The sequence below is a fragment of the Hemiscyllium ocellatum genome, chromosome 1, assembly GCF_020745735.1.
Source record: "Hemiscyllium ocellatum isolate sHemOce1 chromosome 1, sHemOce1.pat.X.cur, whole genome shotgun sequence".
NCBI classification, from domain to species: Eukaryota; Metazoa; Chordata; class Chondrichthyes; order Orectolobiformes; family Hemiscylliidae; genus Hemiscyllium; species Hemiscyllium ocellatum.
The window spans coordinates 143548333-143569280 of NC_083401.1; the positions used below are offsets into that span (position 1 = coordinate 143548333).

Sequence of the window (20948 nt, forward strand, 5' to 3'; positions counted from 1 at the left end):
TATTGCTGTGGCTTGATAAGGATGTGGAGAAAGTGAGGTCTGCAGATGCTGGAGATCAGAGCTGAAAATGTGTTGCTGGAAAAGCGCAGCAGGTCAGGCAGCATCCAAGGAACAGGAAATTCGACGTTTCGGGCATAAGCCCTTCATCAGGAAGGGCTTATGCCCGAAACGTCGAATTTCCTGTTCCTTGGATGCTGCCTGACCTGCTGCGCTTTTCCAGCAACATATTTTCAGCTTGATAAGGATGTATTCAGTTACAGATCATAGTTGAATACCCTGTCTTGTGTGACAAGTTTTGTTCAAAATCTACCCAATTTGAGATGGTGGTTGTCCAATGCAAAACAACGGAGGGTATACACAATGTGAAGGCAGGTTGTTGTTTTCACAAGGCTTATCAATGCTGCCATGGACAGATGCATCTACTACAGAAAAACTGGAGAGCACAAGGTGAAGTAAGTTTTCCCACTTATCAGTACCCTCAGCAACTACTACAGGTCCAATCTTGAAGCCGTGTCCTTTAGGACTTGGCCATATCAGTCAGTTTCGATGCCACCAAGCCATTCTCACTGATAAACATTGAAGTGTTCTGGTTGGGATATATTTTTGTGCCCTCACAACCTTTAATGTGTCTCCAAATGGTATTTAACATGGAGTGAACTAATTCTCCAACGGACAGGGAGCATGATAGATGGGAATCAGCAGGATGTTGCACTGGACCCACGGACAATGTTCAAGATTCCTAGGGCAACTCTCCCCCAACTATATCACTGCTGCCATTCCTGGTAGATCTGTCTGGCTAGTGGGACAGAAAATATCCAGGATATCAAATTCATACCATTCACAGGAGATTGGAGCATGAATCTCCCACAGATTACAAATTCCCTTTCTATCAGAAAGAACTGCACAATTTGTTGGGATCTATCAATTAGCAGAAAGGAAAAAAAAAATTAGATCTTGGACCAACCTCACGAAGATCCACAGGTTGCCCAGTATGAGTGTAGTGGCTCCTGGGACAGTGTGTATAGGGTATGATTTCATGATAATGATGTTAGTCTGCTGTTCAACTGGTCTTAGGGACATCTCTCTCAATTTGCCACATTGTTTGTCTAGTTTACTTCCTTTTCTTTCAGACTTTGTAGTTTGGATACAATTGAGTGGCTGGCTCAGCCTGTTAATGGTCAATCATGTTAAAATGAATCTGGAGGCCAGATGGATTTTTACAACAATCGATAATGGTGTCATGGTCACCAGATTCACCACCTGCCATGGTGGAATTCAAACCCATCGCCTGTGAGCATTAGCCTGAATTACTTGTCATCATTCCAAACAATTCCTGCTTGCCTCCTCTAATTGTAAATTTAAACAGTCCAAAACATTGCTTGCAATGGAATCTCTTACTGATGAAAGAAAAATTTTGCATCATACTCAAAAATCTTTCAGCCAGAAAATGCTGTCACAAACAAATTTGTATTAATATTGTACCTTATCTTGTCCTGAAGAAGTTATAAAGGACTAAATATCCAAGAAAAGAGTGGATTTTCTTCTCTTCCTGTCTTGCTTTTCCATGTAATTGTAGTCAGTCTCTGCCTTTCTTTCCTTCTGTGCTTGTGAATGCTACTGCTGCTATGCCAGCATATTGACTGGTTGCATCAACATAGTTCACAGGGCTCAAAAGGTAAAGTTGTGCACTCATTGGCCAACAATAACCTGGCTTTTCTTTACAGGTATTTACATTTCTTCCTCTGAGATACCTGAAGTTATGCTTCATTTAATAAGCAGCTCCATACACGAAACTGTTTGGGTGCAAGTGGGTTGTAATTTTCTTTTGATCAGCTTCTGATGAGGAGTGAAACAGTAACTAAAAATTTTGTGAAGTACCCGTAGTTTGCCAGTTTTATGATTAATGATTTACAGAAGAAAATCTTTTAATACAGTGCCTTATACTTGATTTTTCACAACAGACAAACAATCTGCACAATTTAAATCAGCTCGTGACAATGGGTTAACGTTCATCGCTGGATTCATTAACAGCTACCCTATTTACTTAACTGCTACTTAGATGAAGATCACTCTGGTCTGTGCTGCACTAGTAATTGTATGGGCATCTGGATTTTCCTTTCATGATGCAAGCGGTATAGAGCTACCTTATCACAGACAAGTGCAGTATTGAACTACATATTGATCAATGTCTGATTAATCAATAACATGGTCCTGGAATTGAGTAACTATGTTAAACTTGAAATGGTTCAGAAAATATTTACAAGCATGTTGCTAGGATTAGAGGGTTTGAGATATAGGGAGAGACTGAATAGGCTAGGGCTTTTTTCCCTGGAGTGGAAGCTGAAGAGTGACCTTACGGAGGCTTATAAAATCATAAGGGGCATGGATACAGTGAATAATCAAGGTCTCTTTTCCAGAGTAGGGAACTGCAAAACTGGAGGCCATAGGTTTAAAGTGAGAGAATTAAAAAGGGACCTGAAGGACAACTTTTTCACACAGAGGGTAGTGCATGTATGCAACGAGCAGCCAGAAATTGTGGCTGTTACAAGTATAACATTTAAAAGGCATCTGGATGGGTACATGAATAGGAAGGTTTAGGGGGATATCGGCCAAATGCTGACAAACGGGACTGGATCAGTTTAGGATAATCTGGTAGGCATGAACGAGTTGGACCGAAGGGTCTATATGTTTGTGCCTTATAATTAACAACCTAGCTACTTAAATTTTCACTTTTAACCCAATTTTCACAACCATCTCCTTGTCTCATCAGTTCCCTGTGTCGTACCTTTCACAATCCTGTCTGACTGTCACTACCCAGATTTTAATAGATTGGAGTAAATCAAGTGGAACACCCCAAGGACTTGTTCCTGCTCTGCACACATCTGTTGGGTTGGAAGCTGAAGAAGCAGAATTCTAAATTGTACAAGTCCTAATGAAGGATTTCTGCCTGAAAAGTCGATTCTCCTGTGCCTTGGATGCTGCCTGATCTGCTGTGGTTTTTCCAGTACACACTTTTCGATTCTTGACTCTTAACAGTCCTCTGGGCATTTAGGCTCGGCCATCGACACACATTTTAAAAAAGCATCCATAATTGACATTCTGAAATAACCCTTTGGCATTGATCTTACAATAGTAGTTTACTGATCTCTTTCCCAACACTACATTTGTGTTCTATACTCAGTTGCAACACATTGTGCAATTTCAGTCTCAATTCTTCTGAATGTGCGCTTTGGATTTTTGTCACATATTAGTTATATGGTAACGTTTCTGTGACTTCACAAGTTTTTTGTGCTAGAGATGCCACACAAATGCAAGCTATTGCTTTAAAGTAATATACATACACATAATATTGATCACATATTGGACAAAATATAACTATAAAGGTTGCCGATTTCAGGGTGTGTGAAAGAATGCAATTACCAAGTAAAGGTACTTTTTGTTCATGTTACAAAATCTTGCCTTGCCTCATCAATAACTCCTTTGCGTACATTTATTTTGCACATTAGAGTTTTAGAATAAGAGCAAATTTATTGAGTCTTCAAGTATCAATAATGAGTTAGAAATTCCCAAATCACTACTTATTCCAAATTGTGTCACTGTAACGAGCTGTCATTTGTTTCTCTCTCGTCCACCAGTTGTGTTAACAGGTGCAGATACCGCTTTCATTTCAGAATAGATTAATGTAAAACTTATTTACTATTTCTCCATAGAGCTCCATCCAGTCTAATTTTCAACTTTCAATCAAATCCAATCAACTTTTCTCTTGGTAATGGTACAAGCGTGCACATTCTTCATCCTTTTTCCCAGCATGCTAATTTGTATTTGCAATCCAAGAGTTTGTAAATACTGTTCAAATTCACAAATGCTGCCTTAATTTCCAGTAATTTACATTGACTAATACTTGGTGTGCAGGTACAATGTAATGTTTCATGTGCTACTACCAATTCTTACTATTCAGACTTTCAAGAAAGCTTCTTTGAGATCAGTGTAAAAGTGTGTTACCATGAGCACTTGCTCTCTTTTCAACCAAAAAAAGTCTCACTACTCCTGTGCTCATTTAACCTACATTGATACCTGCTGCACCAAAGGCTTGATTTCAACTCTATAAGGAGCCTCATTCCTCCTTGTAATTTACTCCAGCCCTAAGCAATTAACAATTGCTTCATTCCTCCAATTTTCAGTCTCCTATTGGTATCCATGCCTGCAGCCGCCTAGTCCATTTCACCTGAAAACTCCCCCTCAACTTCTTCATCTTTTTCCTCACACGAGATACTGCTTAAAGCCTTCCTTTTTTTGGCTGTTAAATTTTGTATGACTGTACTGCTCTGAAGCATTTTGGAATATTTTAGTACAGTAAAGATACTTTATAAATGCAGGCTATGTGCAAAGTAGGTATAGCACAGTTTGCCAAGGTCAATGCAAAACACCTATATGGATAAGTGTTCACAAAAATTCCTAATTTTACTTATACTACCATTGATATAATTCAGTTGCCTAGGCCCTAAGCTTGAGAATTCCATACAGACACAGCTATGTCTGTCTACTTTACTCCTTTCAAACAGACGTTAAAGTCTATCCATATGATCAAGATTTTGGCCATCCAACTTCATATTGCCTTATGTGGGTGAATACTATACTGTGTTTTGTAATGTGCCTTGGAATACATCATTGTAATAAATATATTACAGTTTCTAGTCTCTTCAACCGACAAACAATTCCATGTCTTAGGCTGTAGATCATGAATCAGTTTTAACCAGTAAAATTACACAGAATTTCAATTGTCACTGGATTATGTTAAAAATACTGATTTTTTAACCAACATGTTCAACCCATCTTGTGTACAGAATCTCAAAAATGTAAAATTTGGAACCTGGAGTGTGTCTATTAGAAAACATCTGTAAATAAATATGTATATGGTGACTGATTCCACTAGTTTCACATAATCCAATTGCAAAGATAAGACCATAAGACATAGAGGAGTGGAAGTAAGGCCATTCAGCCCATCGAGTCCACTCCGCCAATCAAACATGGCTGATGGGCATTTCAGCTCCACTTACCAGCATTCTCCCCGTAGCCCTTAATTCCTTGTGACATCAAGAATTTATCAATCTCTGCCTTGAGGACATTTAGCGTCCTGGCCTCCAATGCACTCTGCAGCAATGAATTACACAGGCCCACCACTCTCTGGCTGAAGAAGTGTCTCCGCATTTCTGTTCTGAATTTACCCCCTTTAATTCTAAGGCTGTGTCCACGGGTCCTAGTCTCCTCGCCTAACGGAAATAATTTCTTAGTGTCCACCCTTTCCAAGCCATGTATTATCTTGTAAGTTTCTATCAGATCTCCCCTTAATCTTCTAAACTCAGGTGTAACATTCTCACTTGAGTCAAGAGGGTTGTAGGTCCAGGTCCCAATCTAGAGACTTGAACATAATCTAGATTGACACATCAGTATATTACTGAGGGAATGCTGCATCTTTGGAGCTGCCATCTTTCTGATGGAGATGGTGAAATAAGACTCCATCTGTCCCATAGGAGAGATGAAAAATGGATTCTGCATTCACTAAAGCAACAGCAAATACAGAGTCATAGAGATGTACATCATGGAAACAGACTCTTCGGTCCAACCCGTCCATGCCAACCATATATCTCAATCCAATCTAGTCCAACCTGCCCCAGCACCCTCCAAACCCTTCCTATTCATATACCCATCCAAATGCCTCGTAAATGATGCAATTGCTCCAGCCTCCACCACATCCTCTGGCAGCTCATTCCATACATGTACCACACTGTGTGAAAAAGTTGCCCCATAGGTCTCTTTTATCTTTCCCCTTTCATCCTAAACCTATGCCCTCTAGTTCTGGACTCCCCGATCCCAGGGAAAAGACTTTGCCGATTTACCCTATCCATGCCCCTCAATTTTGTAAACCTCTATAAGGTCACCCCTCAGCCTCCGACGCTCCAGGCAAAACAGCTCCAACCTGTTCAGCCTCTCCCTGTAGCTCAAATCCTCCAACCCTGGCAACATCCTTGTAAATCTTTTCTGAACCTTTTCACGTTTCACAATATCTTTCTGATAGGAAGGAGATCAGAATTGCACACAATATTCCAATAGTAGCCTAACCAATGTACAGTTAAATAAAGGTAATTATGAGGGCATGAGAGAGGAACTGACAAAAGTAGACTGGAAGCAGAGCCTAGCGGGGAAGACAGTAGAGCAAAAATGGCAGGAGTTTGTGGGTATAATTGAGGACACTGCACAGAGGTTCATCCCCAAGAAAAGAAAGATTATCCGGGGAGGGATTAGACAGCCATGGCTGACAAAGGAAGTCAGGAAATGTATTAAAGAAAAAGAGAGATCTTATAAAGTGGCCAAGAGCAGTGGGAAATCAAAAGATTGGGAAGGCTACAAAAACAAACAGAGGATAACAAAGAGAGAAATAAGGAAGGAGAGGATCAAATATGAAGGTAGGCTAGCCAGTAATATTAGAAATGACAGTAAAAGTTTCTTTCAATACATAAGAAACAAACGGCAGGCAAAAGTAGACATTGGGCCACTTCAAACTGATGCTGGAAGCCTAGTAATGGGAGATAAGGAAATAGCAGAAGAACTTAACAAGTACTTTGCGTCAGTCTTCACAGTGGAAGACATGAGTAACATCCCAACAATTAAAGGGAGTCAGGGGCTGAGTTGAGTATGGTTGCCATTACAAAAGGGAAAGTGTGAGAAAAGCTAAAAGGTCTTAAAATTGATAAATCTCCTGGCCCCGATGGGATACACCCTAGAGTTCTGAGAGAGGTGGCTGAGAGCTTTCAAAAGTCACTGGAGTCTGGGAAAGTCCTGGATGATTGGAAGATCGCTGTTGTAACCCCCTTGTTCAAGAAAGGATCAAGACAAAAGATGGAAAATTATAGGCCAATTAGCCTAATGTCGATTGTTGGTAAAATTTTAGAATCCATCATTAAGGATGAGGTTTCTAAATTCTTGGAAGTGCAGAGTCTGATTAGAACAAACCAACATGGACTTAGTAAGGGGAGGTCGTGTCTGACAAACCTGTGGGAATTCTTTGAAGAGGTGACAAGTGGGTTAGACCAGGGAAACCCAGTGGATGTGGTCTATCTAGACTTCCAAAAAGTCTTTGATAAGGTGCCACACGGGAGGCTGCTGAGCAAGGTGAGGGCCCATGGTGTTCGAGGTGAGCTACTGGTATGGATTGAGGATTGGCTGTCTGACAGAAGGCAAAGAATTAGGATAAAAGGTTCTTTTTCGGAATGGCAACCGGTGACAAACGGTGTTCTGCAGGGTTCAGTGTTGGGGCCGCAGCTGTTCACATTATATATTAATGATCTGGATGAAGGGACTGGGGCATTCTAGCGAAGTTTGCCGATGATACGAAGTTAGGTGGACAGGCAGGTAGTACGGAGGAAGTGGGGAGGCTGCAGAAGGATCTAGACAGTTTGGGAGAGTGGTCCAGGAAATGGCTGATGGAATTCAACGTGAGCAAATGCGAGGTCTTGCACTTTGGCAAAAAGAATAAAAGCATAGACTACTTTCTAAACGGTGAGAAAATTCGTAAAGCCAAAGTACATAGGGATCTGGGAATGCTTGTCGAGGATTCTCTAAAGGTAAACATGCAGGTTGAGTCCGCAATTAAGAAAGTGAATGCAATGTTGTCATTTATCTCAAGAGGATTGGAATATAAAAGCACCGTTGTGTTACTGAGACTTTATAAAGCTCTGGTTAGGCCCCATTTGGAGTACTGTGTCCAGTTTTGGTTCCCACACCTCAGGAAGGACATACTGGCACTGGAACGTGTCCAGCGGAGATTTACACGGATGATCCCTGGAATGGTTGGTCTAACATACGAGAAACGGCTGAGGATCCTGGGATTGTATTCTTGGAGTTTAGAAGATTAAGGGGAGACTTAATAGAAACTTACAAGATAATACATGGCTTGGAAAGGGTGGACAGTAGGAAATTGTTTCCGTTAGGCGAGCAGACTAGGACCCGTGGACACAGCCTGAGAATTAGAGGGGGTCTATTCAGAACAGAAATGCGGAGACATTTCTTCAGCTAGAGAGTGGTGGGCCTGTGGAATTCATTGCCGCTGACTGCAGTGGAGGCTGGGACGCTAAATGTCTTCAAGGCAGAGATTGATAGATTCTTTATGTCACGAGGAATTAAGGGCTACAGGGAGAATGCTGGCAAGTGGAGTTGAAATGCCCATCAGCCATGATTGAATGGGGGAGTGGACTCGATGGGCCGAATGGCCTTACTTCCACTCCGATGTCTTATGGTCTTAATGTCCTGTACAGCCGCATCATGACCCCCCAACTCCTGTACTCAACACTCTGACTAATAAAGGAAAGCATACCAAATGCTTTCACTATCCTACGTACCTGCGACTCCACTTTCAAGGAGCTATGAACTTGCACACCAAGGTCTCTTTGTTCAGCAACACTCCCTAGGACCTTACCATTAAGTGTATAAGTCCTGCTAAGATTTCTTTTCCCAAAATGCAGCACCTCGCATTTGTCTGAATTAAACTCTGTCTGCCACTTCTCAGCCCATTGGCCCATCTGGTTAAGATCCTGTTGTAGTCTGAAGTAACCTTCGCTGTCCACTACACCTCCAATTTTGGTGTCATCTGCACACTTACTAACTGTATCTCTTATGCTCGCATCCACATCATTTATGTAAATTACAAAAAGTAGAGGACCCAGCACCGATCCTTGTGGCACTCCACTGGTCACAGACCTCCACCTTGTCAAATGCCTTACTGAAGTCCATATAGATCCCTAGGAGAAAGTGAGGACTGCAGATGGGCAGTCTATATTGGGGAGACAGGCTGCCTACTTGCGGATGTTTCAGAGAACACCTCTGGGACACCCGGACCAATCAACCCAACTACCCCGTGGCTCAACACTTCAACTCCCCCTCCCACTGCACCAAGGGTATGCAGGTCCTTGGATACCTCCATCACCAGACCATAGCAACACGATGGCTGGAGGAAGAGTGCCTCATCTTCCACCTAGGAACCCTCCAACCACAGGGATGAACTCAGATTTCTCCAGTTTCCTCATTTCCCCTCTCTCCACCTTGTCTCAATCAGAACCCTTGAACTCAGCACCACTTTCCTAATCTGCAATCTTCTTCCTGACCTCTCCACCCCCACCCCCACTCCGGCCTATCACCCTCACCTTAACCTCCTTCCACCTAACACATTTCCAACGCCCCTCCCCAAGTCCCTCATCCCTACCATTTATCTTAGCCTGCTTGGCACACTCTCCTCATTCCTGAAGAAGGGCTCATGCCCGAAACGTTGATTCTCCTGCTCCTTGGATGCTGCCTGACCTGCTGCGCCTTTCCAGCGACAGATTTTCAGCTCCATATAGATCCCATCTACAACTCTGCCCTCATCAATCCTCTTTGTTACTTCTTCAAAAAAACTCAATCAAGTTTGAGAGATATGATTTTCCAAGCACAAAATCATGTTGACTACCCCTAATCATTCCTTGCCTTTCCAAATACATCCCTCAGGATTCCCTCCAACAACTTGCCCACCATCGACGTCAGACTCATTGGTCTATAGTTCCCTGGCTTGGGCTTACCACTCTTGTTAAACAGTGGCACGTTAGCCAACCTCCAGTCTTCCGCACCTCACCTGTGACTATCGATGATACAAATATCTCAGCAAGAGGCCCAGCAATCACTTCTCTAGCTTCCCACAGAGTGCTAGGGTACACATGATCAGGTCCTGGGGATTTATCCACTTTTACACCTTTCAAGACATCCAGCACTTCCTCCTCTGTAATATGGACATTTTGCAAGGAACCGCGATTGTCCGACATTCGATTATCCAAATATCAGAATATCCAGCAACATTGCAAGGTCTTGATATCTGGCTAAACTATGCTATCCGGCATTTAATTAACCAAACAAAATATTCCCTGCCCGTGTCCTTCAGATAATTAGGTTCCTCTGTATACTTTAATGGCGACTTATTTGTTGTAAAGAGCATGGCAATCGCCATCAATATGCCAATCACAGAACTGACTTCCATCTCTGCCATATATGGGCTTTGAAGGTCCATGCAGCTGATACAAAAAAGAAACGCTGTTTGGGATATCCCAAGAACTCAACAAGATACTATTAGGTTGCAGTCTATAAGATCTATGCAATTTGCTGCTCACAATGTGCGAGACCAAATGCAGACTGGGTGACCACTTTGCAGAACACCTCCGCTCTACCTGGAAGAATGATCCCAACCTTCCAGTCCCTTGCCATTTCAATAACCACCTTGCTCCCATGCTAAGAAATGCGCTTCGGCCTGTTGCCATATTCTAATGAAGCACAGCACAAGTTTGATGAATAACATGCCTTTTTTTTTAAACAGAGTACTTTCTCATTACGTGTAGTGACCAAAGCAATAATTAAATCAAGAGCATCACTAGAGGTCACAGCAAAACTGCAATCAGGTGGTGGCAAAGTTTAAATGCTATTTAAGAGTTAGGATAGTTCAAAAAGATGAGTTTGGAATGTCCTTGTTTCTAGAAGGACTCTCAAATATTCTTGTGCTACTTATATGCTCCTAAGGTTCATAAACGAGAATGGACAGATAAACATTCAACAATAAGAGTGTTTCAAGTGGGAGGTGAAGGATTGAGATTGTCGCCTTTGTCAGGTGAATGCTAGAAAGCGAAATTCAGCGGTTCACACAAATTAGTTATTAGGGCTTATTAGGTGAGTCACTTTACAAGTACTTTTGATTGCAGGAAGTAAAATCAGTTATGTCAAAGAAACATGCTGAACAAGTACCATCATAAGAAAAAGGATAAGGAGGAACAAGAACATCAGGTGGCAAGAGTAGTGGAAAATGACAGAGAATAAGAGTGAGGTGGAAGGACAAGTAAATAGTTATCAAAAATAATTTCCTACAGCTTGATTAGTTAATCCAGAAATATTAGGACAGCTAGAGTTGTGTGTGTAGTTTTGGTCACTGTTTTAGAGAAAAGAGATGATTGCACTGAAGGGTGCAGAGAAGATTCACTGGGTTGTCTGATTGAGGTGTACAAGATTATGAGGGACACAGTCAGAATGGATAAGAGCAGCGGACAGAAAGAGGACAGGGTGCATGTTACCCAGAGGGTGGTGACCGTCTGGAATGTGCTGCCTTGGAGGGGGTTGGAGGCGAGTTGCCTCACATCCTTCAAAACCTGGATAAACACTTGGCTTGTCACAACATTCAAAGGTATGAACCAGGTACTGGTAAATGGGATCAGATTAAAGATTGGGTAATTCTTACTTGTCAGTGCAGACTCAAGGGCTGAAGGTGCTCTTCTGCACGGTATGATTCTATGATTCAGTTAGATATTGTACTCTTATATTTAGAAAAAGGACAATGAGAGGATCATGTGAGACTACTGAGTAAGTATAAGGTAATCTGCAGAGATACTACTGGATATACTCCACCTGCCAGACATGATATTGATGTAGGAGAGTCAGGACTGATACAAAAAGCATGTTCAGCTGGAGTCAGAGATTCAGGACATGACTGAGCTCACCAAAAGTGTTAGCTCCAAAACCAATGGATTATAATAGACTCTACATAGATTATTCAAAGGTAAGGTAAATGCTGTAACAAAGACAGATTTGTACCCAATTCCATTGTCAGAAGATTACACTGATAAGGTTGGCTATGCCTCATCCCTTTCGAAGATCAATCTTTTCTAAGGGTGCTGTTGAGTGCTACTTACAGCTAGGGCTAAATAAGTATTCACTTGTGTAACTCCAAACAGTTTATACCAATGTCGAGTAATCAAATTTGAGTTAAACGATGGTCCAGCTACATTTGAGAGTTTTCTGAATGAAGTCATAGTTGAGATTTGTTTATTGTGGTATTTCTTAATAAAGTGCACACGGGACAAGCAGAAGTCTTGTTTAAGCAGTTACAGTTGGCTGGTTCAGTAATAAATTTAGCTAAGTGAATTTGGAAAAGCAAGACTAACTTACTTAGGACATACCGCAGGACAAGGAAAAATGCTAACCATGACAGTGAAAATGAAGGTACCAGTAAAATTTTCCAGTTATAAAACTAAATGAAAAAGCATGAGATTTTAAAAAAAATTTGTGAGTTTTACCACAAACATAAGGGGCGGCACGGTGGCACAGTGGTTAGCACTGCTGCCTCACAGCGCCAGGGACCTGGGTTCGATTCCCGCCTCAGGCAACTGACTGTGTGGAGTTTGCACGTTCTCCCAGTGTCTGCGTGGGTTTCCTCCGGGTGCTCCGGTTTCCTCCCACAGTCCAAAGATGTGCGGGTCAGGTGAATTGGCCATGCTAAATTGCCCGTAGTGTTAGATAAGGGGTATGGGTGGGTTGCGCTTCGGCGGGTCAGTGTGGACTTGTTGGGCCGAAAGGCCTGTTTCCACATTGTAAGTAATCTAATCTAATCATACAGTTGTCTACTGATATTGTGCTTCTCTAATACGTGTTAAAGAAACATGCAAAAGTGATATGATCATCTGTATGCCAAACAGCCTTTGAGAAGCTGAAAGCAATTCTCAGTAAAGACGACAGTGTTGACTGTCACTAATTTTTCTGGATCTTTCAAAATGGTGGTTGATGCTAGTGACGGGTGGTAGGTCAAGTGTTGCTGCAGCGTGAAGAATTGGGAATAGAAAACGCCAGTGGATTACTTCTCTAAGAAACTAAACCTGTCTCAGAAGTAATCAGTTAACTTTGAGACAGTTTGGGATTGTTGTTGGTTCTTCAACACTTTGGAATCTATATCCAACACACGAACAAGGAACTACAAATTACACTGATCATAAATCATTAGCCTTCGCTGAAAAGTTCAAAACTCAGAATTTGAGACTATTCAAGATTTGGAGATGCTGGTGTTGAGTGGGGTATACAAAGATAAAAATCACACTACTAGGTTATAGTCCAACAGGTTTAATTGGAAGTACACTAGCTTTCGGAGCGCCGCTCCTTCATCAGTTGGTTCATCAACTACCTGATGAAGGAGCGTCGCTCCGAAAGCTAGAGTGCTCCAATTAAACCTGTTGGATTATAACCTGGTGTTGTGAGACTATTCAATGGAGTCTGTCCAGTGGAAGACATTGGAATAAGTTAAAGATTTAGGAATGCTAACAATATATAAAAGGGAGGAAGAATAGAGATGCAAGTTATGTTGTGTTGTTTGGTGTTCTCATATTTTGTAGTGTTATTTCATTTTGTTTTAAAAGGATGGAAGCATATAGAAACTAGCTTTTTATTTTTCTGTAGATTATCTCTGTGGATTGAAATTGTAAAGAAATGGTTTGAAAAACCAATGACTATAAAAAGCACGTAACCTAACATTTATTCTAAATACCATTCACACAGATGTTTGTTCAAAGACTAGTGGAAGCCTGGTTTGCACATGAGCTCAAATCAATGTGCACAATTTGAGTTTTAGCAAATGGCAAGTAGCTGATTGATAATTGATCAATGAGAAAGGTCTTTTGCCTATCAACAACTGGGTGATAGGCTCCCAGGTAACCGAACAGCTTGGCTTTGTGAATATTCTGGCAGAAACCTTTGACCTCTGGCAGAGAAGGAGAGTTTTTACTCTGCAGTAAAATGTACCTCAAATCTGAAGATTGCCAGTCTATTTCCACTTTCCAATTAAACTGTAACTTTTAATGACTAAGTTTAAGACCTTTCATTGTGAACCAGACACCCGATGCGTCCTGTAAACAAGTGAAAGTACCTGGAGAAGGAAGACCAATCAGCAATGGGATCATCCCAGCAAACCCCTACAGATAGAAATCACCGAATGATCTTCCAAGTCTTTCCCTCCACCCAAAACACCCATTATTTTCTTGTGGCTTCCTGTGTACACAAAGGGAGTGTTTTTAGGGGGCTAGAATTTTAACTGTCAGACTTTACGTCTACAGTTCATAATTATTTCTCTGCAGTTCAGATCTATTTATGTATAGCCAATAGCAATCCTTGTTAAGTGTTTTGTATCAACCTGGGTCTAAAAGACAAGCAAATTGGAGAATTCAGTGTACTTTTCAAGATCTTTAACTTTTGGTGATGACTTGGGAATAGTAGGCCATGATTTCCAGTGCACTAGCCCAGCGAGGCATAAATGTGCTCAAGGTTGCTGTTAGGAAAAGGATCCAAAAGCTACAGCGCACAGTGATTGAAAGTTCATCACCAGAGTTGCCAGAAAATTGCAGAAGTACATAAGGTGCCAGGGTCAATGCTCCCTCTAAATTGTCAGGGAGCAATTGAGCGACAACCCAGAATATATGCAGTGCAACTAAGAAATCACGCACAACATAAAACATTAATAGGAACATAGGATACACTCTCAATAGGATTACATCCAATCTGTGGCCTACCTGCTTCGATTAAGGGTTTGGTGAGGATACAGTTGAAATACTGTGACCAGTTTTGAAGTCCACACATACTGGAGTTAATAAAGATGCCACAGAAAATTCAGAGGAGGATCATTTGGTCAACACCTAGTTTAGTTACCCTTTATTACCCGAATGAGTTAAAAGGGCAGTAATTTTGCACTTTGAAATTGCAGACTTTGAAGAGATTTAATTGGGAGCTTTAAAATAATGGGAGATTAGACTCGGTCCAAGAGGACAACCAACTAGGTTGATAGGTTAGAAGACACTGGGGGAGATAAGAGCTTATTTCAAAACTACGTAACTCGCTTAGATTTTAAGCACTTCTGTTCCAGAGTCATTGACATGAACTACTTCATCCTCAATTATGAACCTCTTGTATTCTTAACTTGTACATTTTTTTCAACTTTTGCATTTACTATAAATTTTGTGGCGGTAAATCTAACAAGCTTTTTATTTGGTCGAATTCAAAATCCATTGCAATTTTTATTGCATCCTCAGCCTAACCATAGTGGTGTCAACAAATGCATCAATGTTTTGCAGATTTGGTTTCAATTGATAAAAGGTTAGACAGCAAGGTCCAAGCACTGGTCCCCAGAGACTATTCATATTTTTACAGGTACACCGATTACTACATTTACTACAACTTATCTCAGCCCATGTTGTACAGTGTGTACCTATGAATTTTATATCCTGAATGGTGAGAAAACTGGGAAATGTTCACAATCAAAAGAACTTAGTTGTCCTTTATACACATAGCAATTAACATGCAAGTACAGCAATCAACTATAAAACAAAAATGGCATGTTAGATTTAATTACAAAGGGGTTAGAGCACAACAGGAAGCCAATTCACTGCAGTCAAATTCGTTGGTGAGACTACATCTGGTGGACTGGGCTCTGTCTTGGTTTCCTCAAAGGAAAGACATTGCATTCCTTCAAGGGAAACAACAAATAATTACTAATGCCAAAGGGTCCTGGGATGAGGGGATTGTCTGGAAGAGAGATTGATTAGGCTCGGTTTTTATAACCCTGAGGTCTGGAAAAATGACGTGATCTTATTGAACGATAAAATCGTTAGGGCACTTGACAGATTAGATGCTGAGAAAATTATTCCGGGACTTTGGAACCTACAACACAAGATTACACTCTCTCAATAATGGGTCGCCTATTTATGACAGAGACAAGGATGAATTTCTTCACCCAAACGCTCGAATCCATTACCCCAAACTCATTGAATATGTTCAAGGCTGAGTGTTGATTTTCAGGAATTAAGACAAATGGGAATATGTCTGAAGGTAGAATAGGTTTGAAGAGCCGCAAGGTCTACATCAATTCCTATTTCTTATTCTATAATGTTACATTAAAACAATATTCAGCAATCACTTCAGGGATTTGGATTCAAATCTAGTATAGACTGATGTGAAGATTAATGTTTAAATTTTTCTGCTCCATCTTATAGTTGCAAGCTCACAGAACAGCCCTGCCATAATATGGTAACTTTTTCAAAGGCTGGCTTATGTGAGAAGTGAAATGTCACAGTTCAGATCATCCTTCAGGGAGTTATGGCAGTACAACATGCAGCTTACTCTCTACCTAACGTGCGGGTCAGGTGAATTGGCCATGTTAAACTGCCCGTAGTGTTAGGTAAGGGGTAAATATATGGGTGGGTTGTGCTTCGGCGGGTCGGTGTGGACTTGTTGGGCCGAAGGGCCTGTTTCCACACTGTAAATCTAATCTAATCTAATCTAATCTGCACTACTAAATCAATGCATAGTCGACATACATTGTACTGAAGGAAAGAGAGATTGCAATGAGATATTAGACCAGATTCATTCCATTCTCTGGCCATTGCAACATTTAACTGGACGTCAAATTATCCAGTGAGATCAAAAGTGCAGTCATTTAATGGACTGCTGATTTTTTTAGTGAAATGATGTGCAAATTTTATGGCAATTGCTACAAGGAATGAGGCTACAGTGACGATATTGACCACACAGCATGCGAGCTGCCCGAAATCAGTAATATGTAACACTAATAGCATAAGAGGAAACAATTTTGAAAAAGTTATTAACACTGGATGTCTGATCATTTAACATGGTCTATACATACTCAGACTTTTGTGAGGGGATGTGGGTGTGGGAAAGGAACAAATAGGGCTAAAGTAAAAGGACTAATAAATTAATAGAACAAATAGGACTAAGTCAGACTCAAATTCCTACCATCTCAAGTGAAGGAATTAAATGCACTCCTCTCTATTAAAGATAGGACACAAAGTGCATTTTGCAAAGAATATTTTGGAGCCCCACTAAAAAAAAAATGCAGACCACATAGAAACTTAACATTTGAAATTGCACTAGCAACAAGGTGGCATTGTAATCTCATGAACACAACATAAATCATACAAAGCTTCCAAATAATTAGAAGTTTTTTTGAACAATGGAAGAATGCTACATTTCCACCATTCATTCCATGATTTCACAACCACTGACTATTGGACACAAGGAGCATTTTGTTTGTTTTAAAACTTACCTGATCTAAATGTCAAAGTTACAAATGGCATCTTTCTCTACTTTTAATCATATAAATTTCCTGAGTGAGTGATGAGGATGTACTTGTTGCGAAAAGTGACATCATTGTGCAGCGAATAGATTTATTTAAAATAATGGGAGAGGATGACGAGCAAGTTGCACCCCATCCCTGCATGACATAGCAAAGACGAACACGAGGACCACCTTGATAAGCGTATAAAAACTGCTTCGTCAAATAAAGAAATAAGTAGCTTTAACCAGAGCACACCTCTCCGTGCCTGAAACTGTTTCAAAAAAAAATAACAGGTATGCACGAAACATTTAACCATTGAACGACCGTGTTGAACAGGCTAGTTGCCTGTTCATTTTAAACCCTTCATGCTGCATTATTAAAACACAACAGCTGCATTGTGAACAATGATTTAAAGACTAACCCTCCACCTCTCTGGATCCTGTTGGCCTCCTTCCTGAACAACCGACAGCACTGAGTCCAGCAGTTCCCCATGGCACATGCTCTTCGGTCAGCAATAAGACACTGGGCTAGAATGAAGTAGGAGCCCACATCCATAAGACAAGCCCATCCGGCCGGAGTTTACAATAAACCGGACTCAGCAGCAGAAACAGCGGCAGGCAGCTACAGCTGCTGCAAACCCCAGGACTCCGGCACGCGCCTGCCCATCACCAACTCGCGCAGCGTCTTCCGGCAATCCCGGGACACCGGCGGCTGACGTGACAGCGCCCCACACGACGTAACCGCGTTGCCCTCGCCAGCGACTGTGCCACCGCCTCCTCCAGACCGCAGAGGGCGCTGCCACCCTCCTCCCTGCTTCATCCTAGTCCGTCCAGAGCTTCCTCTCCGGCTCCACACCTCCCTCTGGTGGCAGTGTGTATGAGCACAACCAGCGCGGGTTGATTGATAGTCACGTGAACCGAAGTACAGTGAAAAACTTTGAAACAGTACGGCTAGATGATGGTAGGCAAGGACGTGCACAACAAAAAGACTTCAATAGAGGCATACAGGTTACATTGCACAGGGTGTATGCTAGGCAACAGCAATGTTACATTATTTGAAGTTAGTGAGTCCATTCATCAGTCTAATAACAGCCAGGAAGAACTGTTCCTGAACCTACTGGTGCATGTGTTCAAGCCTCTGTATCTTCTGCCTGATGGAAGAGATTGTAGGAGATCATTACCAGGGTGGGATGCTGTTGGCAGCAAGCCATGCAAATAGAGCCCACGGATGGAAGGTTGGCTTCTTTGATGGTCTGGGCTGTGTGCACCACCTTCTGTAGATTCTTACAGGCCCCCATGTATTGGAGCTTGTGCACTTCATCACAGCTTCTGATCCATCAAAGAAAGATGCTGCAGCTGCTGTGAAGGAGGCACATTGAATCTAATCCCTCAGCAGACCCCCTCCCACCTCATATCCTTTTAGCCACTAGATATATTTCTATCTCCTTCTTGAAAACACACAATGTTTTGGTCTCAACCACTTTCTCTGGTGCTGAACTCTAGACTCTGGGTGGAGCAATTTCTCTTCATCTCATTCTAATTAAAATGTTTACCTGTTATCCTTAAACTATGACCTCTTGTTCTGGACTCCTCCCCCATCTGGAACATTCTTTCTGCATCTCACCTGTCTACTCCTGTTCAAATTTTATAGGTTTCTATAAGATCACCTTCATTATTCTATACTCCAGTGAATACCAAATAAAAAGCAAAAGAACTGCGGATGCTGGAAATCAGAAGCAAAAAAGATGCTGCCAGACCTGCTGAACTTTTCCAGCAATTTCTGTTTCTGCTTCCAGTGAATACAACTGCTTCCAACTGTCTCAGTCTCTCCTCATACGTCAGTCTTGCCATCCCAGGAATCAATGTAGTAAACCTTCGCTGTCTTCCTTCTATAACAAGAACATCCGTTCTCAGATGAGGAGACTAGAACTATACACATTCCAGGTATAAGCTCACCAATGCTCTGTATGATTGCAGCAAGATATCCTTATTCCTGCACTTGAGTCCTCTCACTCTGAAGGCCAATGTGGTGTTTGCCCTTTTGACTCGCTGCTGCTCCTGTGTGCTTATGTTCAATGGCTGGTGAGCAAAGACACTTAGGTCTCACTGAACATTCCCCTCTCTTTAGAGCTATTAAAAATGGATAATATATGGGGTGGCACGGTGGCTCAGTGGTTAGTACTGCGCCTCACAGCACCAGGGACCCAGGATCAATTCCCACCTCAGGTGACTGTCTGTGTGGAGTTTGCACATTCTCCCTGTGTCTGCGTGGGTTTCCTCCGGGTGCTCTGGTCTCCTCCCACAATCACAAAGACATGCAGGCCAGGTGAATTGGACATAGTAAATTGCCCATAGTGGTAGGTGCATTATAAATATAGGGTGGGGGAAGGGGTCTGGGTGGTAGGTGCATTATAAATATAGGGTGGGGGAAGGGGTCTGGGTGGGTTGCTCTTCAGAAGGTCAATGTGGACTCGTTGGGCCGAAGGGCCTGTTTCCATACTGTAGTTCATCTAATCTTATACTATATTTGCCCACTCACTCAGCCTGTCCAAATCACACTGCAATGACTTTACATTCTCCTCACAGCTCACCCTTCCACCCAGCTTTGTGTCATGTGCAAATTTTGAGATGTTATATTTAGTTCCCTCATCTAAATCTTTAACATATATTGTGAATAGCTGGGGCCCTAGTACTGATCCCTGTGGTACCCCACTAGTTACTGCCTGCCACTCAGAAAAAGACCCATTTGTTCCTACTTTTTGCTCTCTGTCTGCTAATCAATTTAATCTCCATCTCAATGTACTACCTCCAATTCAATGCACTTTAATTTTACACATTAATCTCTTATGTGGGACTTTGCCAAAAGCCTTCTGAAAGTCCAAATAAATGATATCCATTGGCTTCCCTGAACAACTCTACCTCGCTTTTTAAAAATAATACAGTTTACATTAGCTACCATCCATCTGTAGGGACTGTTCTACAGGCTGTAGAATTTTGAAACATGACCACAAATGCATCCATTGTATCGAAGGCCATTTTCTTACGTACTCAGGAATGTAGATTATCAGGCCATAGAGATTTATCAATCTTAAGTGAATTTTTTTATTCCCACCTGATTTCAGATTTTATTCAACACTATTATTTTACAATATTATTCAGTGGTGGTAAGAACATACGAGAGCAAAACAAAAAACAATACATAAGATTAAGTGGAAGGCAATATGTGGAAGAAGTGAGTGCAGTATTAGGGGGTTTCGTTTTTGCAGTTGCAATTCCAAGGAAGGTTTGTAAGGAAACAGTTATGATGGTGCATATGAAATGCAAAAGGTTGGGTTAGGCATTGATCTGGGGGAGAATTGGACATTGGAAGTCCTGGTGTAGGATAAGGAATGATTAGTTTTTGTTGTTGTGGTTCTGTTCGCCGAGCTGGAAGTTTTTGCTGCAAACGTTTCGTTCCCTGGCTAGGGAACATCATCAGTGCTATTGGAGCCTCCTGTGAAGCGCTGCTTTGATGTTTCTTCCGGTATTTATAGTGGTTTGTTCTTGCCGCTTCCAGGTGTCAGTTTCAGCTGTAGTAGTTTGTATGTGGGGTCCAGGTTGATGTGTCTGTTGATGGATGTTCTTGCCATTTCCGGGTGTCAGTTTCAGCTGTAGTGGTTTGTATATGGGGTCCAGGTCTATGTGTCTGTTAATGGAGTTTGTGGATGAATGCCATGCCTCTAGGAATTCCCTGGCTGTTCTCTGTCTGGCTTGTCCTATGATGGTAGTGTTTTCCCAGTCAAATTCATGTTGCTGGTTGTCTGAGTGTATGGCTACTACGGATAGCTGGTCGTGTCGTTTTGTGGCTAGCTGATGTTCATGGATGCGGATTGTTAGCTGTCTTCCTGTTTGTCCTATATAGTGTTTTGTGCAGTCCTTGCATGGTATTTTGTAAACTACGTTAGTTTGGCTCGTGCTGGCTATTGGGTCCTTTGTTCTAGTGAGTTGTTGTCTGAGTG

The 20948-nt window shown here is 41.7% G+C and overlaps 1 protein-coding gene across 1 annotated transcript in view; it reads right to left on the reverse strand.

The window, feature by feature from the left end:
• ap1ar (adaptor related protein complex 1 associated regulatory protein) overlaps nt 1–17635 on the reverse strand; it is a 121490-nt gene extending 103855 nt beyond the window's left edge. Inside the window, exon 1 of the mRNA XM_060832553.1 lies at nt 17373–17635. Within this exon, the coding sequence (XP_060688536.1) occupies nt 17373–17506 (134 nt within the window). The 5' untranslated portion in view covers nt 17507–17635. The remainder of the gene's footprint in view (nt 1–17372) is intronic.
• Between the last annotated feature and the right edge of the window lie 3313 nt (nt 17636–20948).